We start from the raw sequence: 27,961 nt of genomic DNA on the forward strand, positions 1-27,961 counted from the left end.
TTTTGCCAAGCACAATGTAGACTATATATGGAAGTTTTATTAATTCCCCAGACCAGCCAGTGGCCTCTTCTGGTCCCAAGTTTTCTGTGTGTCAGACAGTTATAATATATATGATAATTTTATGAGACCCAACTTTAATTAGAAATATGCATTTGAGCTGCTCTAGAGGTCAACCATGAACCGCAACGTGCCTAGTTCACATTCAGCTTGGGGATCTTTAAAGCATCATTAATCAGTCATTCCCTGCCTCTCTTGCATCTCTCTCTCTCTCTCTCTCTCTCTCTCTCTCTCTCTCTCTCTCTCTCTCTCCCTCCTCATTTCTTGAAATCTCTCTACTGGGACTACGTAAATGCTGTGAAGAAATAAAGTGCTCAGAAAGAAAAGAAACTATTATCAAAATGATATTTTCACACAAGGCTTTTGTACAAATTAGCTAATGCTGCACGCTACCTTCACTGATATTGTAGTCTAGTGGGTCGGATTATTTAACAAATGTGCAATTAATTAATTTACCAAAAAGCAATTGACAGACGGTGAACCTGGGGCCCCTGTCCTGGGGCAGTTACAGTCACTTTGCCTAGTTGGTAATCTGGCCTCTTTCCTTCTACATTGTCCTATATTTTGCTGAGACTACCAGTGATCTCTAGATCGCATGTTCTGTTTATTTCGTGAAGCTTTAAATTGTTTTTTGAAATCTTCAACATATAAAGGCTCACATAACAGTTTTTTCTCTGTCTTAAAATTGTTGACTTACCTTGAATTTTGACTTTGCTCCTAAAAATCACAAATCTTGAAAGCTTCAAAGTTTTACTGTGTAGTACAACAGTTCAGTAATACCATTGCACATGCTGACTGCAACTATTGTACTTTACTCTCATTTGGAATGCAGTACCACACTCAAGAAATCAAAAATACCTACAGGCAGGAGCATTTTTACCCATTACCCGTTTTTTTACCAATTACATCTTTTATGTCAAAAAGTTTAAAAAAAAAAAGAAGCACACATTTTTCCAGTATTACATAATTAAATGTACAGAAAAATACTAAATATTATAGAATTAAGTGAATGTCAGTTTGTATTTGATAAAAAAGAGGACAGGTATTTTACTTTGTAAGGATTGATACATCAAATCTGCAGTTTTTCTGAAATGAAACTAACAAACTACTGTAGATACTGGTAGAAAGTAGTAGATCCTAGTAGAAGTTAGGTTGCCATAGAGGTCTGCCATGGTAGATGGCAGGCCAAAAATGTTTAAAATAAATAGGGGAATGATTTAAACGTTCTTTTATAGACCCCAGTGTCTGTTTAAGGGAAAGGTTTCAAGATACTTTATTCAATAAAATATAATCTCAAGTGTGTTTGCTTGATCACACAACCTGTAAAGTTTGGAAAGCCCCTTTCATCTATCAAATAATCATTAACCATTGCATTGTTTCCACCGCATTATTATTATTATACATGCTGTACTACAACTACATACACTTATATCTACATTGTGTCAAGATGTGCAGTAGAGCACAATCAAGAGGGAAGTAAATTTAAGGACCAACACACAAAGGGAACAGAACAGTTATTTATTTGTAAGTACAAATAGGATGACACCAAGGGGGGTCAGGGGACAATTACATTCATTCCAGCTTGTTAAATAAGTTTTGAAAAAAAGAGGCACAGAGCCAGTGAGCGTATAGTGAAGCTGTCTCCTACTGGAGCCGAGTTTCTCCCTGTTGAAGCAGACAAACAGAGCATTTATCACCACCTTATAAACACAACATAAAAGTCATATTGGTTAGTGGAAACAAGGATTACCATAATAAAAATATATGCGCTAACAAACACTTCCTCTGATAAATAAAATAACTATAACAGTCTTATTATGAAGGAGGTTGTTAAAAGGACATTTTGTCACCATAATGTGTTTTCAAGGCACACCTCTAAGCTCCAGCAGGACGTCTCCTTCGTATCGAGCGAGGCCGACAGCGTGCCTCTGCTCAGTGTCCAGCTCTGCCCACTGCTCCTCGGTGACAGCCCACGCTTGCTCCGCACTCAGCCACGACATCTGAACAGCACTGAACACCACCTGTCCAACACACACCCAACACACATACTGACTTATTCCTACAGGACACTATCATGCGAGAGGAGGCACTCTGTGTATATTTTCCTTTTTTTTACATAATAGTTGAACAAATGTTCAGTAAAATGTACTATACTTCAGTTTCTTTATATGGGTGTGATATATAAGCATTCAACACACAGTACATGCACAATATGTAGGGTTCACTAAATATCCTTCTTCCCAAATCAGATCATATATTCTACATGTCTATTACTTCAGTTTTTCGCCTCACTAATTATGTATATTCTTACATGTGTACCCTGCCCAATTGCCAATAAGTCTCTGATCCAGTCATCCATAATATAACAGTCATATTCTGTATTTTCCAATTTATGTCTGTTGTGTGGGTTTGTGTGGGTCAGTGAGTTTGCGTTTGCTTTACATTGTCAAGTTGCAGATTCAGCCAGTTTCAGTAAGGGTTGTTGTTGAGTTTGTGTTCTGTCTTTTATGTGTTTGTTGTTGAGTTTAATGTCTTTTAAAGGCCCATCTAGGGACGGGTATTGCAAATTAGCTTAGGCTATAAATGCTGTGGTGTGTGGCATAGGTTTATGCTACATAGTTGTTCCTGTACAAATAAACATGAAATGAGTTAAGTAAATAAGTCATTTGCAGAAAGAAAAACATTAAAAAATATTTTTTCAGTAACATTTTATATGGCATATCACATCAAAAACCAAATGTATGTTCTTTTTAAATATCATAATAATATATTAAACACTTTTGTAAATCAATGACAGTTATTGTGAGGAAAAATACGTAACATTTGGTTTGGATTTAGTTATATCTACAAATGGTGAGAAAAACACAAAGTTGATAAAAGTAGCTTATTTATGAAAAAGAAAAAAACTAAAATATGTGTTCATAGTTACATCATATTTTATAGTTTATGAGACTATAATTGTTATAGAAGTTAAATGTGATATCTCAAATTTGAACAATTCAGCCAAATTTGCCAATAGTGCTACTTATACAGTAGAGGTACCTCTATACTGAAACTAAACAATGAATAGTCCTAAAATCATGGGTGAAACTCACTGCCATCTTTTTTGGAGACATCAGGGCGATGGCTTCTGGGGTGATTCCCTCCATTTGTTCTTGTACCAGAGCCGACAGCACCATGTCCTCCAGGCCCACTAAACAGAGACACAAACATTGTGTAGTCAGACAATTAATGCTGCTCACATCAACTCACATGAAGTATGAAAGTTTTCCTAAACTTTTATACCCTCAGGGATATTTTTAATTGCTCCTATCCATCCAAAAACCTACTCTCATATTCCTCACTCTTTGGGGGGAAAAAAACAATAAAAAAAGTTAATTACAAAATGTTTATATCCCGAGGGATATTGTGTTCTACTGTACCTGCAAATGTTCCAATTTCAGTGAAAACTTCTGGTCCCCAAGCACTGACTGGACCAAAGGCCTCAGGTCTGGACAAACGGCTTGTCAGTGCTTCCATCTGCTGCTCTGTGCATGGCAGGGACATCTCCCGCAGGAAAAGGACCGCCATACTGCAGAGTCAGGGAAAAAATTAGGACTTTATCCTCCTCTGGGGGTATGCAAAATGTTTTATGAGGGTGGAGCTGCTAATAAATGTGCACCAGCCTCCTGTTAGTAAGCATCTGTTAACAGCTGGATGTGAAATCAATCGATGACTCTCTGAAACCTAAAGCAGTTCTTTTTACGGCATTTGAAGGATTTCACTGCCGCTAAGTACTGCTATGTAGGTGCATAATGTACCTTGTATACAAATTAGCAGTATTTGTCAACACCTTTGGACTGTACACATCCATTTTTGTTTATGCTCCACTTTGTTTTGATGCCATTTAACTGTATTTTATAAATATATACTGTATATCATAAGTATTGTGATGTCATATAGCTGAACTTTCTTTTATAGCGATTACAACTATTGATTAGTTTTGTTGTGCTAGAGGAAGTTTATACTTTTTGTCAGAGATCTTCAACAGGAGGTCCGTGACCCCTATGAGGTCCTAAGAGTTAGTTCGGGGGGGGCGCCAAAAATATGTTGTTTTTTTCTTAAAAAATGTAAAAGTCTGAAAATATACATTAATATGAATCCAACATATCAATAGCAAAGATAAAGTGGCCTATTTGTGAAAAAATATATATATTTACATATTGAAGATAAGCTTACTATAGGTAAGCTAGCCACTATGGTAGCCGTACATTTAGGCTTAAAGATTCACTGTGTCTTCCCCACGTATGTTTGACGTAAGAACATGATGTTTATCCATTGGGCCCAGTTTAAAATGTTATTCAATTGTACACAATACATGCAAGAAGGGGTTCCTACTTGGTTTCTCCTTAAGGTAAAGGGTCCCTGGTTAATGTATGTATGTTTAGGTAAAGACCTCTGCTTTATGTATTTGACTGACCTGAGGTTGTACGGGTTCAGTCTTTTGATCTCTGAGGGGTACAGACCACATATCAGATGGCCACATGTTGCCAGATCAACAGTTGTTAACTGCTCCACTCTTAGTTTGCGTTTCCGCATAGTACTTAAAATCACCGCTCTCATCTGAAAAAAACAAAACAAAAAAACAAATTGAAACCTTAAACAGACACTAATGGACATGTTTAATAGCCTAAAAATCTAGATGCACCCTAGCAGAAGCAAATGTAATTTGCTGCTAGGGTCAGTCTAGCAACTCTTCATTGGCTTATGAGCTGGAAAAAACAAATTCTGGTCAGGCCAATCACATCGTGTATCAAGTTGAGGGGTGGGCTTAACATAAGGACAGCAAAGACAGTTCCGCGTAAATTCTCTGCTACTTCAAAACAAAGAAGATAGCTGCTGCTACTGTTGCTACTGCTGCTGGCAAACAGTGGTTTTTCAAATCGGCTTTGACCACGACTCTGAAGTCATTCTTATAAAAGGAAGATGTGTTCTGAGTTTTGCCGACCGGATACAGCAAAAGTTGCATCTATCAACTAGCATTGCTCTGGTTGGTTATAGCGTTGTCCTAATGCGTGCAGAGGGAATTTAAAAGACAACCGTTTATCCCGCCCCTCGGATTGAGCCATGCCAATGATGAGTTCCCAGATCCAACATCTTGATGTGGGTCTGGCTTGTCAGGCTATGTTTAAGTCTTCAGGAGGAAAATCTTTATGTTTATTTGAAGTTTTACATCAGCATAAAAAAATCAAAACCTTTTTAGGGCTCCAGTCTGTCAGTGTCCCCAAATGTGCCAACACACCCAGATCAGTGGGACTGGCATCATGCAGCTCTCTTTCTCCCATCTCAGTCACGACTGGGCCCAGAGCCAGCACCTGATCTGCTCTCAGCTCTCTCACTGGACTGAAGGACTGGATTGAGTGAAGAACCAGAACATGTTTCAACCAAATATAATATTGATGTTAAAACACAACATTACATTATGTCCTAGTAGCCTGGATGCAACTACCTGCTCAAAAAATACACCACAAATTGACAAAGTATTGTGCTCTGATGTTTAGATACACTTGATGGGAACAAGGTCTTAGCTGTGAGGTAGAAAGAACTGCTGCACCACAAGGCAGACTTTGAGGCAAGATGATGATTTGATTAATTCACCTTAACTTCAAGTGGTCTTTCACAGTTTTACTGACCTGTCTGAGTTTCCCCCACAGTGCGCGGCGCTGCTCAGGGTTCATTGAAGTGTCCTGGGCAAAAATTTCTACACACTGTTTCAGATCCTCCTGTGACATGCGGCTGAGCTGAGTGGATGTCCAAGCTGAAGGAAACGTCCCTCTGATGTCTGCACAGCTTGGAACTGGCACTGCACGAAGAGACGCCAGTGAATTCAGTGCACTGATATAATTAAGAACTTACACAAAGCACTAGACACAGTATTACAACATACTTCGACTTAGACTTCTCTTTATTAATCCTTTTGGGATGACTCCCGCAAGGAAATTGAAAACAGCTGCCTTATGGTGAAATATTAATTTAACCTTTTGCCCTCCTGCTCCGTGCTTTAACAATCCCTCGAATGAGACTCTGAGTCCGCTGTCTCTGATGATGTTGGTCCATACAATGGGTAACACAGACTCCACCCACCACACTGTCCTCCCAGTGACTTTGACCCACCAGGACCTGCTCTACTGTGTCTTTGTTCAACACTGTCTGCACAAAGGAAACACATATTATCATGCTATGTTTTAGAAAACCACTTAAATGCAATGAAATTCATTATTTGCTTGGGCTGATGCTTTTGCCGGCTCACCAGTGGGATGGAGTTAATCTGCTTTGTTGAAAGAGAAAACACCAGCCTGTCCAAAAGTTCCACATCCCCAACGCGCCATTTGGACGGCTCCCTGGCAAACAAGTACACATATCTTCAGCCAGTCAGCCCACCACTTTGGTCCAGACTGAAATATTGCAACAACTGTTGGAAAGTCTGCCATTTGTACAGACATTCATGCTCCTCAGAGGATATTTCTTAACGGCTTTGGTCATCTACGGATTTTTGTACTAGTGTCACCCCAACGTTCAAATATGTGGTTTTGAGTGAAATATATCAACAGCTGTATGGTGGGAAATGTGCTACACACATTTATGTTCCCCTAACACCATCATTAGGTTGACATTTGAATCTGTCTGTTATTTGTAACCAAACACCTACAAAAGTAATGCCATTCCCATCAGCCTCAGCAGTTTTTTGTCTTTGATTGAGCTGATTAGTAAATGGAATGGCTGTTCATGAAACACAGGAAGAAGCATTTCATATCTTGATATTTAATTATTACTTTAGTCTGCAGTTATTGTTGTTGTTGTTGTTGTTGTTGTTGTATGTCTGTTGCCCAAAAATATAATTATAGGCAGCATTTGGAAGTCAGTCTCTTAAAATATTTTTTACAGAGCCAATAACCCTTTTAAAATAATGACTGAAGTTAAGCTCTGGACATATTATTGATTCATAACTAGGACATGTTGTGTTTTCTTCAGCAGATGTGGTTTTATTTACCCAAGCAGGTCTTTCTGAGTAAGTAGAGCACTAATATCTCTCACAGCCTCTTTAGGAAGGCAGAAACTTCTCATCTCCTCCAGCCGCAGAGCCAGAGCTCCTCTGTCCACCAGAGCCAAACTGTCCCGGTCTAAGAAAGGCAGTAAAGGCCCCAGGAAGTCCAGGGTGGTGCCATCAATCTTCCCCTCAGCCTGAGAAGAGCCCTGCAGAGCAGCACATACAGTCAGTGGGTCTTACAAGGATTTCACAGGATGAAGATGGTTTTTCTTTGTCTGTGTGTGTGTGTGTGTGGTGTGTGTGTGTGTGTGTGTGTGTGTGTGTGTGGTGTGTGTGTGTGTGTGTGTGTGTGTGTGTGTCTGCATGCGTGTTTTCCTGAGAAGCCTGAACTAACAAATGTGGTTTGTTCTTTCTGCCCCATTATTGTGTTAATACCAATCAAATATATGAGTCACCATCACTGACGCACACCCTGATTTAATTAAACCAAAAATAGCATCTCTGAGTTCCAGTTCTGAATGCGCACAGTGCTGGTTTATCATCTTAATCGCGCTGAGGATAATTTAGGATTTCTGTTTCTTTATTTTCTTTATACACTTACTTTTTTATAAATTAAATGCAATTATATGTTTTTTTTAATCACACTAAAACATATAGCAATGTGTCAACTCTTGCACATCATGTAAGCTATGCAGTAAACCCAGTATTTGTGTAGTTAATGATGGTGTTTTACCAGCTCAGTTACAGCTTTCTCTGCTAAATTAGTCTGCTTGTAATGTGGCATTCTGAGGAAATCAGCAAAGTGTGCCTGAATGTGGTCCAGAATGGCTCTGAAAGATGCATTAGAGAGGTCCTCTATCATCGTCACTCTGGAAAAGAACAGAGCAGAGGTATGAATGTAGTTATCTTTGGATCAAATGTGAAATATTTATCATTGTCACTGTGGAAAAGAACAAAGCAGAGGTATGAATGTAGTTATCTTTGGATAAAATGTGAAATGTTTACATGTAATAACAAGATGCTTACGGTAAAGTTGCAGCAAACCCAGAGCTCAATGCACTGAGGTTGAGTTCAGGTTGTTTTCTCAGTTCGTCTATGATACATTTCCGCTGGTAACACAGCCAAAACACATCTGAACTTGTTAGAATGTAACATATTTTTGTAATTTGTAATTTGAAATATAACATCAACAACAAACTAATGAACCATGTATCAGAGACTATGATACAGAGTCTGAGGAAGTGTTTGTTCCTCACCAGAGCAGGTCTCATGCCTCCAGGCAGCTCACTAACAAACTGAAGCAGTTCTGCGAAATCTGTATCGTTGCTCCAAAGCCTCAAAAAGTCACAACTCATTCCACTGGCAATATGACCTAGATCTCTACGAGTTAAAGACAGGAGGTTATTTAAAATGTATACTGACTGAGTATCTAACCTAACTGTTAAATTACTTAAGGACTAAAATGACAGATCTGAATGTTCTGGTGCAATACATCCAACTTACCTAACACTCTTGCTGGTAATGTTTTTAAATTTGTGGATCCTTTTGAACAAAAGCTGAGCCTGTCCACACAAAAAGAAAAATGTCAGACTTGGCATTTTGACTGTTTATCTTAGAACAAACAATATTGTATTCAAAGAAGATAAATTAGATTGTAGTTATTATAAAAGACCAATTGTAGCTTTCTGTAGCTTTCTGAAGCTTTCTGTACAGCAGGACAGGAGAAGTTTTTAAGTGAGACTTTGTTGAAACAAAAATAAAGACAGCTGAGCAGAAGTACTGAGTTGGTCTTCGGTGAATACGTTTTTCTTCGTAAAGCATAAATGGTGAAACAACTTCACAGAGTTAACAGCAGTAACAGTGTGAGTGTCTGGCAAAGTTAAACAGAAAACAGAAAAATGTCTTATATTCCTTTTTCCCAGACAAGAGAAGACCTTTTTTGGGAACATGCCTAATCTAAGCAAAACAATTAATCATATTACAGAGACAAGTTGGAGCCGTTTCAACGTCTTTTCTGCATCTGTCCCCCCTGCCCCAGAGTCTCTAGCAGTCGTTCATCTTAGCTGCAAAAGACAACCTAGTGTGGTTTGGTCACGTACAATAACAAAATGTCCCAGCTCTGCACCCTTTATCAATAAACATCTGTATCTTTCAGACTACAGGGCACTGGACTTCAATGGGTGATGAGTCAACAGACTGCTGTCAACTCTGCTTTCAGGGAGGGCACATAAACAAGTCATTTAACACAAAAACATAGTAAATGAATAATATGAATAATAAGACATGAATATTATAGAAGGATATATGAAATCATGCTTAAATGTAAGCACATGTCTAAAAGCTTAGCCATTTTTAGACATGTGCTTGCCCACAAGTCAGACACATATTTTGGTAGAGGTGAAAGTGTAATAACATGGTGAGCATACTAAGTAAAAAAAATGACATGCATACTGTTTGAATCCTTTCAAAATAAAATGTATTTGCTGCTTTGCTATATAAAGGACTAAATACATACTTTAAAAAGATTGCTTTCACTCTACGGGCGTTGAGTGTTGACTTTGGGGTTTCCACATGTTTTTGATGATCCCATCATCATCCTTTTAAAGCCAGCGTTCCAAAACATTCATGTATCCCAGAGGAGGAACTCTTTCCATTTTGAATACTGCATGAGGTTTCCTTTTGTGCCACTCTCAGACTCAGACTTTAGTATTATACACAAAACCTCTCAGAATCTAACATGCAGCTTGACATGAGGTTAAGCATTAGACTCAGCACTGGCAAAACTCTAAAGAATAGTAAAATTGTCATTGTATTGTTTGTTCCATCCAACTGTTGGATGTCTTTGAGTGTCTTAATGCACTGTGTGTAATGAACATTACTAATTACTAATTAATAATAAACAGGACTCACACTTATCTTCTCTGTAGCTTTGGCAAAGTGCAATACATCTTTTGAACTCGTAATTACATCCATTATACTCCGAACAGCAATTTGTACATTATATACATGCATGTGTTTAAAAGAGCACACTTTTTACCTATTACTTTCAATTCTTATCTGAGTACTTGTACTTGTGATGTTTGTTTCTTTGCATTGTTCTTTTTTCAGTCTTTCAAACGGCAAAGGGCAATTGTTATTGATTTGACTAGGGTCTTGTTAGGCCGAGAAAAGAAGGTGAAATACACACTTGGCTGTGACTACATCCCTTTAAGGTAGCCATTATTAATTTATGCTACACTCCACACCATTGTACTACATCCAAACTAATTAGCTTGATGGCAGCTGATGCGTGAGGCGTATTAATATCCTGAAAGGCTCATCTGAAGCATAACCAATGAGTTGCAGATTAATGGGACCAAAGACCGAAGCTGGTAACATTTTCTTCTTTAGTCAGAAAACTGCCAATCTATTGTTGTCATATGAACAAAGTGCGAAACAGCACACACAGGTAGGTTAAAGTAAAATGTGCACCTGCTGTGGCGACCAGCGAATGTCTCTGTACAGGCTGACATCATTCAGGATGGTTTCTTCATTTAAGGTTTCTATCAGCTTCCTCAGAGGGACAAATGGTAATAGACAGTTTACCTGCTGAGTGATGCTCTGCAAGTCTCTGTGTAGAGCCTGTTGACACACAACAACAAAGAAACCAGAAGCCTTTAAAGGCAACACAAAGCAGGTATCACACATGTGGATCAAATGAACACGTTCTGCAAACCTTAGTGCCAGATTAGTTAGGCCACAGTTTTTTTTTGTTTTTACTTAATGTGATATTTTCCAGTAAGTTTACCTATGAGAGTAAAAATGAACCTATCCACCTCCATTGTGTCAATCTACTTTTAATGTGACAACAAGGTGAGCCACAGCTAATTATAAGGAGAGATGAAAAGATAAAAGAAGTGATAAGTGTTAATGAAGACTGATAATAGCACTGTCACCTCCTGCATTGCATTGTATAGCATGGCTCTATGGCCAGGCTTAAGCTCAGTTAGCAGTGCTCTCCAGCACTGGCAGTGGGCAGCTCCACTGATCTCAGCCCACTGGAGGTCCTTGAGCACAGCAGGGAAGAGACCAGAGAGTAACGGCTTCAGTCTGCACAGTTTATCCATGGTGAGCTGGCAGAAAGATGAAAACCCAGTGATGAAAGTGCAGCTGGCTGAAATTCAGCAAAAAAAGATTTTGAAAATGTCTACTTACATTGGTGTCCTTTGAAATGTTGGATAACATTTGAAAAGCCTGAGGAAAAAGTATTGAAGTATTAACATGAATGTTGACTGTTTATCCTCCTCTTTTTTCTAGAAACTCGGTAGCAAATGAATTACAATTCTGACAAATAATTCCCAAAGTGCTCATTACTGTCAAGGCTTTTTGTTTTAGTAATGTATAATAGTTATTTGCAGCATCTTAGAGAAAAATACTCTTTTGATCTTTTTAATCAAATTTGAAAACTTTCAAGTAAATGCGTTTGATTTTTATACATTTACAGTTACACTTGAGACCAATAGCTTACTAATATCTACTACAAAATGGTGGCAAACATTTAACAACCTCGCCCACGATAGGAATGATAAGAAGCCAAATGTGAAATGAAAAACACTTCCATGCTGACCTGTGCTGGGGAAAATCTGTGTAATCCTGGTTGTGAGAGGACTTCTAGGAGTTGCTGCGAGGGGAGTGACAGTAGGAAGGAAGCTTCTAACTGAGGTAACAGACCACTGAGGGCAGACAGCTCTGCGGGAGCCATGCTGCTGATGTTCAGGGTCTCAATGGCTGGTATCAACCAAGTGGACAGCTGCACATGAAACACAGTTCAACAGAGTTAATCAGATATTGAAGATTTTAAAGCAGATTTTCTGTAGTAAGCTACTAGAGAACATGTGCTTTTTACCCTGCCGCTGGTACTGATAAACCCCTTGGACATGCACTGAGCCAGCTGCTGCCAGAGAGTCGAGGACACAGCTGAGTCCTTGAGAAATAAACCTAGGTCCACCGGATCCAGGTAACATGCAAGGACTCCTAACCTGCAAAAAGACATTTGCTATCACTTGTTTTTTATTTTGGGGCATTTTTTGCCTTTACTGTATAGCAGACAGGAAACAAGGAGAGAGAGAGAGAGAGAGAGAGAGAGAGAGAGAGAGAGAGGAAGAGAAAAGTGATGTATTTTCCCATACCTGATACAGCACCACACATCAATACCTAAACAAACTATGACCTAACTCAATGGTGCCAATCTTGGATGTCAATAAATAATCTACGGGATAATCTCAACAGGGACAACACCTATGTCAAGTATGTCCTTGGATTATGAAACTTTTTATTTCAAATATAGTACGATGGCAAACACAAACACAAATCAACACCGACTGCAGGACAGGAGCTCTGTATAAGAACCATGACATGGAAACATATTGGAGTATATTGAAGTACTGTAATCAGATGAGTCAGCCTTTCAGTGATCATAAAGGTGGACATAAACTTTAAGTATCTGGGTCCCACCTTGATATGTTATCACCGGGAAGAATCTTGTTGCTGAAGAGAGTCCGGAGCACATGACGCCCCCTTACAACATCCAGACTAGTGTTGCCTAGCAACTCTACCAGAGGAGTTAGCTAAAGAAGACAACAGATAAAATGTTGAAACAAGCCAAAAAACAAAATTTAGGGTAGTAAGGTGTTTTGAGGGTTGATGACGGATAGCATGTTTCTCAAAGAATCCACAATAAAAGGTTTAACTGGATTGATTCACATATGTTTAATAGTTGTTAAACTAATCTACATCAGTTAGTCATTGTGCCCTGTCTGCAAGTATTTGGTTCACATTTATTTAAGTTTTCCCCTGTAAATTGTCATCTGGTCATGTAAGAACCCAAATCAATGGCTTTACTAATCACTTCACCATGTCTGAGATTACTAACATCTGTGAGAGAGATACAGCAGATTACCTGTTGTGATGTTAGTTGCTGAAAATGACTGACTGGGAGGTAAGGCAGAAGTGGGAGGATGGAACTGAGGAAGTATGGTGGCCACGTCGGGACATCGCCCACCACACTTGACTGCAGGAGTCTTTTTACAAAGGCCTTTTTCTGCAGCGACTTCATCCCTGAGCTGTGTTCACGAATGGCTGTCAACCTAAAGAGCAACACAGAAGCTGTTAGCATCAGAACAGTAAGATGTATCAAACTAAACGCAACTGTCTTGTGTCAGTGACTCACACGCTGTCGTTGACTATCAGGGAGGCTGGGAAGCTCATGATGTCAGAGACAGACATGTAGGGAATAAACTGAGACAGGTCCACAAACAATTCAGGGGTCACCCGGGGAAACTTATGGATGAAAGCAGCAGTCATTGTTTCCATGGCCTGCAACTCTTTTTGAGACGCCTGAAAGAGAAAACAAAAGAGAGGAACACAAACTAATGTGCATTCAATTTGGCCTCTAACTATGCAAGTGGAGTGACATACAGTAGATAAAATAGATACTGCACAATAGATTACAATAGAGTAGAACTGTTGTCAACAGAGAGATGAGAGTTTTTACCTGCACAATTACTTACTTAATAGAAAGCGTCAACCAATAATAGTACACTCCGTTTTGTTGGGAGTTTGAGAACAAACCTGGCCAGTTTCAACTTGTAGCTGGTCCCAACTTTGGTGCATATGGGAGAGAAATCTTTTAACATCATCTTTTTCAGCAGACATCACTAGAGTGCGAATGCTGTCTCTTGGCATCTGGAGGTACTCCTGGTGAGACAAAGTGATTTAACTAAAAATAAAGTTCATTGAGCTGATCTGATGTGAACGTTTAAATGTGAGTGTAGCTGCAGAGGCCAGTACCTGCAGCAGAAACCTCAGAGCAGATGAGTTGTCGTCCCGCTGGATGAGGTCCCACAAGACAGGCTAATGTAACAATAAAACAAATGATTCACTCTTTATTTTTTGTGTGTGTTTTTGTGGTTGAGTGTGTGTGTGTGTGTGTGTGTGTGTGTGTGTGTGTGTGTGTGTGTGTGTGTGGTGTGTGTGTGTGTGTGTGTGTGGGATACACTGAAGCAGCTTAGAAGGTCCTCTTTGAGAGTGGCGTTCTGCTCTCTGCGGAGGAAGACTCCAACGGTGTGGAGTACGCTCATGGAGGCTTCTGGCTGCAGTGCGGCCCAGGAGGTGTTGTCAAGGAGACTGGAGAGAAGGATGGCCTGACCCAAACCTTGTCTTGCCTCTCTTTCCCCCTCGTCCAGACCCGAAGATAGCCCCACCATGAAGTCAAGGACTCTCAACACATATCCCAGTGCCACTAAAAACCCTTCACGCTCCCCTCCCTCAACCTCACACACACTTATTTTGTGTAGAGCTTCCACAAGCATTGGAGCCGGGTCCACACACAGCCGCGACGTGTCAAATTCATACGGCGCTGGGAGCATGTCAAAAAACCTCTGCAGCAGGCACTTCCTGCCCTCCAGTTCTTCCTGAAGATCAGCACAGAAATCAGCAAACTGAGGCACTGATGTTAACAGCTGATTGTAGAGTGTGGCATTCAGACAAATGTACTCTCTAAATCCGTGTGTCTGCCCACAGAGCTCTAGGAGGGTGGAGTTTGTGAAATGATGCACAGCCCACACCCTGTACTGACAAGTCTCCTCAATGGTGTCAACATGGGAGAAGTTGTGTATTTTGGAGCAGTACGCGGCAGCCCAGCTACCCTCTGGCAAGGATTGGTGCGAGTCAAAGGACCCACTCCCGCACAGAGCTGAGATCAGGACAGAGTTATTGGGCAGGAAGCAGTGTCTGAAAGCCTGGGCACTAAGCAACCTGCTGCCCAACTGGGCCAGACAGTCCTCATCGAGTACCGGACTTTCTGTTGCCTCACCCGTCAGCTGCACGCACAGGTCGTCTATACTCGTCAGGTTAAAAAAATGATAGTCCTTTGTCAGTGCAGCCTGCAAATATTAAAGTTAGAATAAGTTATAATGAACAAGCAACACGTTCCTATGTCCTTGTGTTTTTTGTAACCGTGAATGTTATGTTTTCTGAATATAAAAAAATATAAAAAATTATCACAAAAAAAGTTAGAATGAACAAGCATTCATGTGTCATGCCACAGATATTTAGCAAAACGTTCCCAGAAAACACTCATTAAAAAGGGACCCATTACCTGATGTGCTCTCTGCAGCCAGAAAGAGGAGTTGGCACACACTGTGTTGTTGAATTCATGGGCAAAGTACTCACTGCAGACATGAACCCAAAGGAAGTCTTCCTCAGCAGCAGACAGGTACCAAGCTGCATCAGAGCATGTGGCATGTAGGTCGAGCCCCATCTGGGCCTTTGCAGGATTAACTGACCCGTTCTCCCCTTCAAACAGTTTACAGTAGAGGAACACAGTGAAGTTGGAGACGCCTGTCAAGCCTGGGATGGATTCATTACACGCTGCCTCCAGGATTTCTATGGAGGTGTAGTACTCCATCTCTCTCTGCTGCTTGTTGCTCTCTGTCGTTCTCGCTGTTAGTGGCGGGTTGAGGCGGGAGCGGTGAGGTGTGGAAGAGAGGTCATGAAGGCGTTTTTGTTTGGAGATTGTTTGTGAAGAGGGGCCTGTTTTTGGAGATGAGTGGGCCGGTGATAGTCGTGACCTTAGTTCATCTGCTTCGGTAGAGGGGCAAGACAGGAATGGGAGTGAGCTTGGGAGACCATGGGAGCTAACGCCCAAAGCCTGGGTGTTCCACGTCACATTATGTCTTATTCCCCTACACGTGCGAGATCAATGGTAGAAATGTGAATTCTAATTATATCATAATTTACTGTCAAATATGTGGACTGCAATGATATAATGAGCCACATTCCTCAAATATCTTACCATAGGATCAGTTGTCTCAGGTCACCTTCAAAAAGACAAATGAAAAGCACATATCAGCAGAAAATCAAAGTGAATGAGAGGTTTAAAAAACACCTGGGAACTCCTGCAGTACACAATCATGCCTGATGCAATAGTGCAGCTCATCTAACAATGCCCGAGATATAATGTTACTGACATCAATGAGAGGATAAAGAGATTAGCTGGGCCAACAACAGATGCTTTCATCAGCCAGGATGATTATAAAGATTGTAAAGCAGTGTCAGTCACTGTCACTGTCTCTCCTGTATCTTTCAGGTGATATCAGGCCACTTTAGAAGTATACTGAACTCGATCTAGAGCACTCGTTGCTGTAAGAAATTAATTGTATATTGCATTTATTTAATTACGGTTCAAACTGAGAAGCAGTAGAACCCTTCTATGTTTGTCTGTTTTAATTATTATTATTAATAGTATTATTATTATTATTATTATTATTTGGTGTCTGCCGCGCCGGTTTAAATTCCCGTGAGCTGGAATGAGCCAGAAACATGAAACTTGGGGGAATAACTGGATATCGTGCGCATGTGCTTCTATAGAAATATGAACCCAATCGGCTACATGGTGGCGCTGTGATTAAGTCTTCAAAATGCAAACTTTGAAAGAGCACGCCCTCCACACCGTAAGTCCGATTGACTTGAAATTTCTCACACAGGTGCATCTTAATGTGCTCTACAAAAAAGCCTCAAGAATCATTAAGGTCCGCCTAGAATGATCAATGAACACACATCAGCAACCATAAGGCAAATCAAAAAACTCACAGGGTATGTTCAGATAAGTGCCCCAGATAGACCCAGACAGTTTTACACCATTAGGGGGCGCTACAACCGCAATGTGGAATGACGCAAATCCAGGTTTGAGCTTGGAATCGCAGCTTTATCGTTATTATTAGCAATTGTTTTTGTGTTGGTCATCTGCTTTTCACAAATTGCCGTGAGCTGGACTGAGCTTCGCATCACACTGAGTTGAAAATAAATGTTTTTGAAAAATCAGTTGTAGACATTTTAAACAAAGTGCACTGTTTGTCCAATCATTACAAAGCATGCAGGATATGTTTTTTAACGACATTGGACGAAGTTGCTATTGAGAAAAAAGGTTTGAACCTGCGAATCGCCGCTTGCGGCTATATTTTCTTTGTTGGAGTTTGAAGCAAGGTTATTGTAAGTGTATTGCACTTAAATTTTATACAGTTCTGTGGAAAAAAAATCTTTCTAGCCATTGTCACATGAACAGTTTCCATGTTTCCATGATGGCTTTTTTTTTGCTTTAAGATCCCAGAGAAAATGTGTATTGTAATTGGGTAAACAATTTGTTAAAAACAAATGAATGTGTTTTGTTTAGCAAATAAGATTGTGTTGTTCTATCTTAGCCAATATTTTCTATATTTCTTAGCAGATTTTCTATGCTGTATGCTGAAAAAATCCCTTGGCCCCCCCCTGACTGATTGTCATTGTGCTTAAAAATTTCTGGAATCACCCCTGAAACCAGGGCCTAACATGTGAGACTCTTAACAAGAGGTTTCCTCCGTGAATAACACTAAATACAATCTAGACAATGCAAGGTTTACTTCTTTAACTTGTTATACCTTTTAACTGACACATTATTTAGTTAACAACACACTTGTCATATCATGCTTTTTTCAGAATCATCCTCTGCAGCAAAGCATCCACATGTTAGAACATATCAGCAGCATCCGGTACTGGAGGGTGCTCTTGTACATAATGATTTTATGATCAGATTGTGTGTGTGACTGCCTGTTACTTGAACAACACTAAATGATGAGGAATGAGACACATTTTAACTCAGCTTTCTGTCTAATGTTACTGAGTTCTTATGTCTTAAGATTGTGCAATTACCCCACGTACTCACCAACTGAGCACCGGCCCCGAGCCTTGGGCTGTGGCACGTCCACCAGGCTGCTGACATCATCAAGCAGCGCCATGGTAACTTGGGACACTTTCTTTCTCAGGTTACCATAGACAGAACTACCCACTCTGTGCAGGAGTCCCCTCCTCAGCCCATCCAAACTCTGCACCAGGGCAAGGTTTTTCTGTGCAAATTGGCCACCTCGCTCTCCTCCACCTGAACGGGATAACGCCTGCAGCAGGAAACTTTGCATGGAGTCTAGATCATCCTCTGTGGCCATCAAGTCTTCCAGAGATTTATTTCTAGACAACCCATCCTGCCTCATGGCCTCAGGAGGCAAGCTGAAGGGCCTTAAACGTCCAAACACACTCCTGTGTTCAGCACCTTCTCCTGCTGGGTGTAAACTGACCACAGGCTTCCAGTTGCGTGTTTCTAGGAAACGCAGCAGCTGCTGAAGCCAGCTTACACTGAAGGCGCAGTCACCACGACCCTTTAGAGCACAGATGAAGCCCTGCAGGCCTGCACTGGCCTGACCATAGGTCCCACTGAGCAGAGCCTGCAGCGTGGCTTCAAACACAGCGCTTACTGTCCTCCAGTTCTGAGTTAAGAAAGTTATGAGGGGCCTGTGGGGCTGACGCTCTGATACACTGATCAGACTCTGCATCAGCCCCAGGAGCCCGTCCCAGTGGGGGCTGCCCCGCAGGGACAAAAACCAGTCCTGCACTCTGACACTGGGTCGGGGTGGCACCCGGCCGTTCCACTGGTTCAGCGCCGCACTCCCTTCAGACTGGAGAAAGTAATGCAGCACCTTCTCCCACAGCTGTTCCTGGTCTGGCTCTGCCGGTTCCTCCTCCAGCTCGGCACCCATCTCTTGGAGGTACAGAGAGATGTTGTAGAGGAAGCCGGAGAGACGGTGCCTGTCAATTGGCTTGTTTAATGAAGGCAGGTTCTTGCTGGGAAATAGACCAAGTGTTTTTAGGCTCCCCATGATATTCCTCACCCAAGGGTACTCAGACTGGCCTTGGTTTGTTTCTGGAGGAGCTTTCTGAGGTTTCCAACCACTTCCTGTACTCCATTTTGAAATGATCTCCTTAAGAATGGCGTCTCTCTGGTCCTGTTTACCACCTCCTGAAAGAGTCCCAATTAGGGACAGCTTGAGCCAGCACCAGGTAATAAACACATGTAGTAATAAACACAGAAATATTGTAATATTGGCAACACGTTTTGGTGGTTCACTCACGTGTCTTCCCCGGGGATCCTTGTGCCAGTAAAACAGCACAAACTATGATGCTTGTGAATGTAAGAGTGGCCATACCTGGCCCTTTCTCAGCCATCTTCATCTCATGGCAACATGCACAGTGACACAGTGGTGTCACATCTTTCTCTTCAGACTGTATTCCCTATTGAGTTCACAAACACCTGTGTTTAAACATACGTGGCTTTTTCTATTTTCAGCAGTGGGGTGGACTCAAGGAGTAAAGTATCTCAACGGAGGGATATTAAACCTTAATGACTGGCCACCACATCACCTTACCACTTTCACTGCACGGTCACTAAAACATGTATTAGTAATGTACTTAACTTATAAAAACTATAAAGCTATGATGTATTAAAGGTAGATCCGTATGCGACACTGAAAAGAATGACCAAAAAAAGTTATGAATATGAGGCAAATATTTAAATACACAATTCTTAAAGAGATCTGTTTCACAAGAATCTAAATATTTGCTCCCGTTTAAAGTATTTTTAATATTAGTAATCACTCAAAACAATAATTCAACAATAAAAATTCAGAACTCACCAACTGTTACTATCCATTAATTTCTTTAAGTGTCCTTTCAAGCTTTTGCCAGCATCTCTAACCCAGCGGTATCAACACACTGGGAGCTGACCTCGGTCTGAGTGGCACTCTCTGTTTCACCATCACTCCGACTTTCTTTACCTTTCACTCTCTCCTGTCCCCCTCCCACCTGAGTCCGCTATCTCTCTCTATGTGCTTTGAGCTGTTTGGGGCCCTAGCTTTTTGTCTCTGGAGTTAAGGGATGGCTTCGTATTTCATAAGTTGTCTACATTATGTTTCTATAACAATGTGCTGAGAACAGCGTGGTTAGGCTTAGGTGTACAACATAATCCCTTGAAAAAGGACCTGCTGCTCAGTCTTTAAGGTCACTACTTGTATCTGGATGTATATATTGTTTTATGGGAGGCTACAGGAAGGCCACAGGAAGGTCACGGCACTCAGCTAGGTGCTCAGACAAGGTGAAAATCTGGATCATGTTAATCACACCCAGGATATCTATCCCACTCTGTAACTGTCCAATGTCTCGCACTGACTGACTCCCTATTGAGCTGTCTCTCAGCTGGGACTCATTTTGTGACTCTGGGTTTGTTGGGGGTGTAGTCTTACCATACCGGATGGGCCAGCAGAGACTGTGCAAGCTGTCACTGTTTAGACACATTTATCCTTTGGTCAGGCGGACTTACAATTGAGCCCTGTGCAAGGGCACAGCAGCGAACTCCCCAGAGTCAGACCACTGGCCACAGGCTCTGAAACCAAAGAGGGCTGAGTGAAAGGACCACCGCCTCCCTCCACTTGTTTTAGCTGTATGATACTGTGGCCTGCACAGGGACAATAACATCCTCCTGTATTATTGATACTGTGGGGAACAGCGATCACTCAGTGCAGCAGGGCTCGATTCACAACAGGAATATTCAATGAGAAACTGTATCCACCCCATATGTTCCTCCTCTCTCAGCTGGAAACTCAGGCATAGAAGAAATCAGCTGGTGAAACTAGCTGTTGAGATTGGAAAACTTGGTTTAAATCCAACTTTTAGCCCCCTTCTTCCAATGGAAATATAAACTCATAAATACTTATATACAGCTTTTTCATATAGAACACAGGATAACAATGTGTTTGATACTCAATGGCTGCTGCTTATGCTTTTGTGAAAGGCAAAGGGTGTAAGTTCTTAGGTATCCCCTAAAAGAAACAAACAACGTTGTGTTTGTATGTTAACAGACCACACCAGAGCAGCCCGTATTCTGATTGTTGTTTGTTGCTAAATTGACTGAGTTGTCTGCACTTCCTATTTATTTGACAAATGTTCTTATTATTGTTATTTTGTTGTCTTTATACTGTCTTTTTTATCTATTTTTTAAACTAAAACTGCTGCTGGACTTTTCAATTTCCTTGCGGGAGTCATCCCAAAAGGATCAATAAAGAGAAGTCTAAGTCTAAGTCTAAGTCTATCAGTTGAGATAAATACATATTTGGTCCAAATTCAGCTATGACAAATATCTGTTTTATCATTTCAAAAAAATGATTACGCGCAACGGATGCACATTTGCAGTAACCACAATAGAGATCAGAGATCAAAAACAGCTCAACTAGTCCTGTAAAGCTCCTCTATCTAGCTTAGCAGAGTATCAGTTACTGACATCTCAGTGTCTGACTCTTACATTAGGCTTCTTTTAAATCACATATTTAAAAGCACTGCATTCTAGATTAATTTATTATATCATTTTCAATTTAACTTGTAATTTTATATGGACAGACACACAGCAATAGTAAAATACATTGCAACAATTTACGAAAGGATAAAAGAAAAGAGAAATATTCCATAAAGACTCTATGTTCTTTACCAAACTAGTTCAAATGCAGTGAAGGTTCACATTTTGTTTTTAGATACTGTTTTCCTTGAGGATTAGCTTTAGTTATTATAATTGGTCAATGACAATGATTTTAAGGGGTCTGTTACACAGTTTGCCAGTCTGTCTGAAAACTTCACTACTTCTGCAGTTACTCACTTTTGCCTTTGGAGGGCAGCGTGAATCAAGGGCCTGATGAACCTTTAAGTCTAAACTCCCATTATCACATAATAACAAAATTACAAAATAAAGATTATGAGATAGAGAAGGCAATATTTCATGGTGTTATTTTGTGTTAGCGAACTTCAACAATTGTATCAAAGGAAAACATGAGAAACGTGTCCGATTCTAATGAGACCAGATGCAAACAAAATGAGAGTTGCTGTAAATGGTTCAGTCTGTTTGGATTCATTGCTTCTCATTTTGGGGACAACTCAAGTGTTGTTAGAGAATTTTCCCAGCGAGACTGCTCTCAAAGGGCTTTACAAAAAGCTCCTCCGCAGGGACACCAGAAGCCCTTTGCTTTGCTCCGTAGGTCAGCAGCAAATCCTTACGGGCCTGCCGGATACACACACGTATAAATATCATTACAAAAATACATTAAACACCATCATTAGTTAAACAAATGGATGATAGCACTTTCAGGAAGTAAACAAACTACTAACCTGGGAAATCTGAGCTTTTTTATACTGCAAGTTCTTGATGGATTTGTTACTGGAATCAAGATTCTCCTACAAACAAAAACATGTTTTTGTATGTTCTTGTATAAACAAGGGGCATAAAATACACACCATTTCAAGGTAATTAACCTCAATTTTCTTAGTGACCCCATCAAGAGCAGTTTGGTCCATGTTAGAGGCCGAAAGCACCGAGAAAAGCTGAGCCTGCGTCTTCTCCAGGACGTCTGTCAGGTCCTTCAACTTCCTTTCCAGCTGTGTGTTCTTCAAATCTGCTTTACGCTGCACCTTCTGAATGTTCTGAGTGAACGTCGTGTACAGTTCGTCCCTTTCCAGCTGAAGCTGTTTGACATGTGCACGTACACAAAAACATTCACATAAATACCAACAAGCAGGGCCCAAAAGTGAACTTTTGTTTTACCAGCCACTCAATAGATTACTATTGCTTTTTGGCTGGTGAGTGAAGCAAATCTACCAGCCACCTGCATATTTTACCAGCATTTGGCTGGTGGATGGTGCTCATTTTGGACACTGCCAACAAGCACGCAAGCACTTGGCTCACATCTAATATTTGTGCAACATTATACAGTGAAACTCAATCTTAGCTTTTACCTTGCTGAATTGCTGTTCCAGTGTCTCGTGGTCCAATTTCAGATCATCCAGTTCCTTTTTTTTTACCCTTTCTTTGGCATCCTGTCAAAAACAACGTCACAAATTGACCTTGTGCCCATGTACAGTATGTTACATGTCAGTTACTAAGACACATGCCACACAAAGTACCAATTAAGTTACTGGTAGCGACAAATATCAGTGCACAAAGTTGCAACAATTTAAACTCAGTAAAAAAAAAATCAACAACCTTTTTAGTTGCGTAGTATTTAATTTTCTTCTCATTTTCAGCACTTTCGTCAACGACTTTTGAGAGCATCTCGGCAAGACTTTTGTTCTCCTGCAAAAGACGAACCAGTTCCTTTTCCTTCTCCTTCTGTTTCATGTTCAACTCTTCAATTTGTGCCTAAGAAAAGCCAATAAAAGAAGCCACAGGGAAAAAAACATAACTGGATCATAAATATTGCAGCAAAAATTAGTCAAATGACAGAAAATTAACTGTTAACAATTTAAAGTCATTTATTAAGAGAAAATCCCAAACATTATCAGGTTGAAACCTTTCAAATTTGAAGGCTGTTCTATGTTTTACATTATGTTGAATTGGATAACAACTTGATCATCAATCAAAAAAAGCTATTTAAGCACATGGCCATCTTTTTCCCAACTTCCTAGACTAAAGAATTTATCAATTTAAAGAAAATAATTTGAACAGAAAACAACACGGACGCCAACTATGTGCACGTATACCTTGAGTGAATCGCTCACATCCAAATCCTGTTGCATGCGATTAACAAGTGCATGAGCATCACTGAACGCTTTGTCGTGGTCTTCTATAAGAGTATTGATGTGGCTGCTCCAATGATCCTCTCTCTCAATGGTCGCATTTTTTCTCATGTTGTCCAGCTCTGTTGGCAGCAAATCCATCTTCTTCTTATACTTGGTTTCGATTTCTACTCCAACAGCAACACAAAATGATGGCTCTCATTTAGTTTTTGACAGCACAGGGTGTTGAATTCAACTCAAAATTAGATTAGTTCTTTACCTGCGAGTTGCTTCATCCAGATGCTCTTTGTTTTAGTAATTTCATCACTATGTTTCTGTTAAGATAGCAACCAAACTGAGATTTGTAGCATTAATGCTTACTATCTGAGTTAAGAGAAAGTGTAGCAAAAAAAGTGTGTGTACTACCAACCAGTTCAAGCTCCCTGATAAGGTTTTCACTGTTGAGCTCCTGCATGTTGACCCTGATGGTGAACATGTCCTCATGAAACTGATTCTCTAATTCTTCTTGTTCTTTCTGCATCACCTGAGTGGAGACTAACCCGTCTGCTTTCAACTCAGAGATCATGTTCTGGTGCTCACACAGGAGATGCTTCATCTTCTGTTTATACACCTAATGGGGAAAAATTATCAATATAAAATGGATTCAATCATTAAATCTGTCCATGTATAATCTTCACAAATAACAAACTACACTGCAGTTTCACTGGGTAGCTACAGAACTTGTGTAATAACCTTACTTTGATCTCAACTTGGTGACGCCCCTCAGCCTCTTCAATGTCCTTATCAAAGTTTTTCCTTTGAGCCTTGACCTCCTCCAATTGTCGATCTGTGATCTCCCAAAAGGTATGGATCTTATCCCTCTCCAGCTGAAAGTAGTTTCTCTCTTCCCTCTCTCTGTCCAGCTGCTCTCGAAGCCGCACAATGTGCTCTTCCAGCTTCAAATACAGAAATATATTTTAGTGTGGTCATATCTGAGCCAAACAATGTAAATTAATTAAAAAAGCTTATTGCCTAATTTAACCTGAAGGGGTACTCAACCCATTGTGCATGTCAAAGTCCAATTTACCATTCACAGTAGGCACACTGTAAAATCAGACATTGTAGCCTTTTCCCAATTACCAGTTTTTGCATCCCCGATTCCTCTCCTTCATTCCTCTCCTTGCGCCTTAGTCCCGCCCATAGGAGATTTGGGCCAATGAGTTTATGGAAGAGACTCGAAGAGAGAGGAATTGAGGCAACAGGTATTTAACAAACGTAAGACATCTTCGCTTTGCAGCGGTCGTTTAAAAGTGATGTCAATTAAATAAGATGTATGGAACAGCTGCATCAGCTGTTCATTGTTCTGTTATACGCTGTATTTTATGATCTCTGTCAGATGAGCAGAACAGTGTTCATGACAACTTCTATATTTACTATGAATTCAGCTTACAACAGGGCAGAAAGTGATAAGAACGAACGGGGGTTAATAGATTATTATTTTCTTTATTTAACACACACACACACACACACACACACACACAGGCTATTTATATATGTATAATATAGGCCTACATGCACAATAAATGGGCTAAAGCCTTTATAAGCTACAACACTACAAATGTTTGTATAAAAAGAAGTAATGTACAGTATAGTATGTGCTCACAAACACACTCTTTCCATCTATTGTTGATGCATACATCAGCTGTTTATCTAAATCCATTTTTTTAAAGGATTTATTGTATAAGTATTTAGAATGTTTTCTATAATGATTTACTTTAAAGATTAGAGTGGCTGCTTGTACATGTTTCACGCAGCTAAACTAAGCTAGTTATAGCCAGAGGAAGCAGAACTAAATCTTTTACTTCTGAAATAATCATCTGCTGTTTCTCGAATGTCTCTCTCCATGTCAGGCCTTTTTGTTTACATGCCACAGGTAAAAAAAGACTTCCGCAGAGGATACATCGGTGTATCCTCGATTATAGCTCCTCCGGGGAGCCTCCTTGCTCCTCGATGTGCGTTTAAGGAATTGGGACGTCCTTCAACACGGCTCGCTGAGAAATATTTCCGAGTCACAAGCTGGAGGATCGAGGAGTTGAGGATGTACAAATTTGGGAATTCGGAAAGGCCACCATTGTTCTGTGGCTCTGGAGGAAAGTCTGAGACAAAATGCCTGCAATAAAAACTGGGGGGTTTGAGCTTGACAGAAATGTATCAGGCAGGGAGGCTCTGACAATTAAGTTGAATCTCACTTCCTTTAAATTGCATCCTCTGCTCCTCCACTTGCTTCCCTTCCTCGCGTCTTAGTCCTTCCCACCGAGGAAGCACGGGAGAGAGGGAAGAAGTCATGCGAGGAGAGAGGAAATGAAGAAATGTGTTTTTAGAGGGATGAGACGTCCTTTCCTTTGAAATGTAACATGAATTCGTCAGCTGTATGGGTGGAATTAGCAACGGCCTTCAGCTGCCACTTCCAGGAAGGCTGCTCTCGCACATCCTCGCTCATGGCTCTCAGAGATCCCTCCTCAATGCACACTGTTGCTCCTCGGGGCAGGAAAAAGAGCTTTGAGACGGCCTTTACAAAGGAGGGACAGAACTTCCGGTTCAGCCAAGGACCTAAGAGCTATCAAATAAGTGAAATGAGATCCATCCCTAATCTCTCATCAATATTTGATAGCTCCACAAATTAATGTGACGTAAGGAAAGGACATCTAATCCCTCTAAAACCCATTTCCTCATTTCCCCCCTCCCCAGGATTTCCTGTCTCTCCCATGCATCCTTTGTGGGACAGACTGAGATGCAAGGAAGGGAGGCAAGTGGAGGAGCCTGGAATGCAATTTAAGAGAAGTGGGATGCACCAGGTAGTCGGCCTATCCATTGTTTTGAAACCTTGACCCATACAACTGAAAGTCAGGATATCTTGACCTAGTTTTTTAACCATTGTTTAAACCTGTCTCTTGGGAGTCCCCCAGATGTATGGAAGTGCAAAACCAACTTGCTTTAATGTGCAGGAACATGTCTTTCCTTCTGATATAAAACATTCAAGCATCACTCTAACGTTACACTTAAAAAATAATAATACGAAAAAAACACTTAAGCTCTGACCTGCTCCTTGGACATCTCCTCCTTGGTAAGGCCATCTATCAGAGTGGGCGTTTTTGCTTTAGCAGGCTTTTTACTTGAGCCTTTGTTTTTGGGAGGCTAGACAAAAGTCAAAATAATACAAACAAGATAACACTATTTCTTACTAGTAGCATAGTCTCTATCTTTAACATTGTTGTTAATGTAACGTTAATGATAACACATGAGAAACACAAAACAGGGGCCTGGGCTAACGGCTAACGTTATTTACTGTACTGTACTGTCACAGCTTACTATGAACCCACATGGTTGTGATGAATTAATTAAAAAAAAAAAAACGATTTGCTCACCATCGTATATATTGCGCAAATAACACTTGTAGACGGGAGCGTTTCGGTAGTTTTGACAAGCTAGCTAGCACATCAGTAAGCACTTAGCTAAACTCAGACAAGTCTATCAAGACTAGAGTCTCAAACATGCGTTGTCATAGCAACACAAGACCAAGATTCTTTTTTTCCCAGGATAGAAACGGCATGTTCCGCCCTACTCTGCATTACTCCGCCTCTGATTGGCTTACCATGCCCTTCTTACCCTAACCCTAACCAATTACAATTCGCTTGCCTAAATCTAACCAACGCAATCCAGAGCGCTGGTAGCCAATCAGAGGGAGAGTAGGACGGACCATGCCTTCCCCGGTGCTCGCCCGTGGACGTATTGAGGTGCTCGCCCTCCTAGGAAAATAAATTCTGGCCTCCAGGAGGGGGCGATCTGCATCACCACCGACTCTCCAGTGAAACCACACAAGGAGGTTTCAATAAAAATCAGTGATGAAAAGAACTACATTTACTCAAGTAACGTTACTGTATGTACAATAATTACAATTTTTAGGTTTACTTGAGAGGTTTTGAGGATCTTCTATGTTATGCTATTTTACACTTTCCCTTCTATTTCTGATACAGAAGGGCAAGATTATACATTTTATTGATTTGATAGCATAAGAGCCAAAAACGCACTCAATTCCTTAAATAAGAGAAAATATCTTACGTTGTGTTATGATTTGTACAAAAAGTTCTACAGAAACAAGCTGTAAATCAGACTTGAATTGACGATGACACCCAATGAATACCTTAAATTTTAAATCCGTTAACTTAACTCTCAAATGTTATATAACCTAATTTAAATACAGTTGGACCTTGGATGACACTATAACATGTCCTCCCTCCCATTTCATGGACATCAGTTTTGAGCAAAACTCACTAAACTAGCTACAAAACGCATCGTTTAATCTTTAAACCGATGTAGTTTTGGTATGAGCCAAACACCACTGTCACGGACAATATCTGTACTGTTGTCTTTTGGAGCAGCACT

At 40.5% G+C, this 27,961-nt stretch overlaps 2 protein-coding genes across 2 annotated transcripts; both read right to left on the minus strand.

The window, feature by feature from the left end:
• Positions 1-1,560: 1,560 nt before the first annotated feature.
• Positions 1,561-19,522, minus strand: LOC116692824 (stereocilin). Its single transcript, XM_032521380.1, has 29 exons — positions 19,060-19,522; positions 17,823-18,947; positions 15,918-15,942; positions 15,222-15,807; positions 14,119-15,006; positions 13,913-13,975; positions 13,694-13,819; positions 13,293-13,459; positions 13,023-13,209; positions 12,578-12,690; positions 11,970-12,102; positions 11,691-11,873; positions 11,279-11,317; positions 11,020-11,196; positions 10,556-10,705; positions 8,588-8,646; positions 8,341-8,464; positions 8,111-8,193; positions 7,818-7,953; positions 7,088-7,290; positions 6,347-6,437; positions 6,075-6,246; positions 5,730-5,899; positions 5,292-5,447; positions 4,517-4,659; positions 3,480-3,628; positions 3,153-3,250; positions 1,931-2,078; positions 1,561-1,722 (listed from the first exon to the last, which is right to left on the minus strand). Exons 1-29 carry the CDS (start codon positions 19,157-19,159, stop codon positions 1,643-1,645), a joined length of 5,874 nt encoding a protein of 1,957 aa, XP_032377271.1. The 5' UTR covers positions 19,160-19,522; the 3' UTR covers positions 1,561-1,642.
• A 2,083-nt stretch (positions 19,523-21,605) lies between these two features.
• drc4 (dynein regulatory complex subunit 4) lies at positions 21,606-27,101 on the minus strand. Its single transcript, XM_032521389.1, has 11 exons — positions 26,944-27,101; positions 26,618-26,713; positions 24,277-24,474; positions 23,949-24,149; positions 23,799-23,853; positions 23,504-23,706; positions 23,007-23,162; positions 22,760-22,840; positions 22,280-22,489; positions 22,136-22,201; positions 21,606-22,028 (listed from the first exon to the last, which is right to left on the minus strand). The coding sequence occupies exons 1-11, from the start codon at positions 26,944-26,946 to the stop codon at positions 21,915-21,917; spliced, it is 1,383 nt and encodes a 460-aa protein (XP_032377280.1). The 5' UTR covers positions 26,947-27,101; the 3' UTR covers positions 21,606-21,914.
• Between the last annotated feature and the right edge of the window lie 860 nt (positions 27,102-27,961).

This window comes from Etheostoma spectabile, chromosome 1 (assembly GCF_008692095.1).
Source record: "Etheostoma spectabile isolate EspeVRDwgs_2016 chromosome 1, UIUC_Espe_1.0, whole genome shotgun sequence".
Classification (NCBI taxonomy): Eukaryota; Metazoa; Chordata; class Actinopteri; order Perciformes; family Percidae; genus Etheostoma; species Etheostoma spectabile.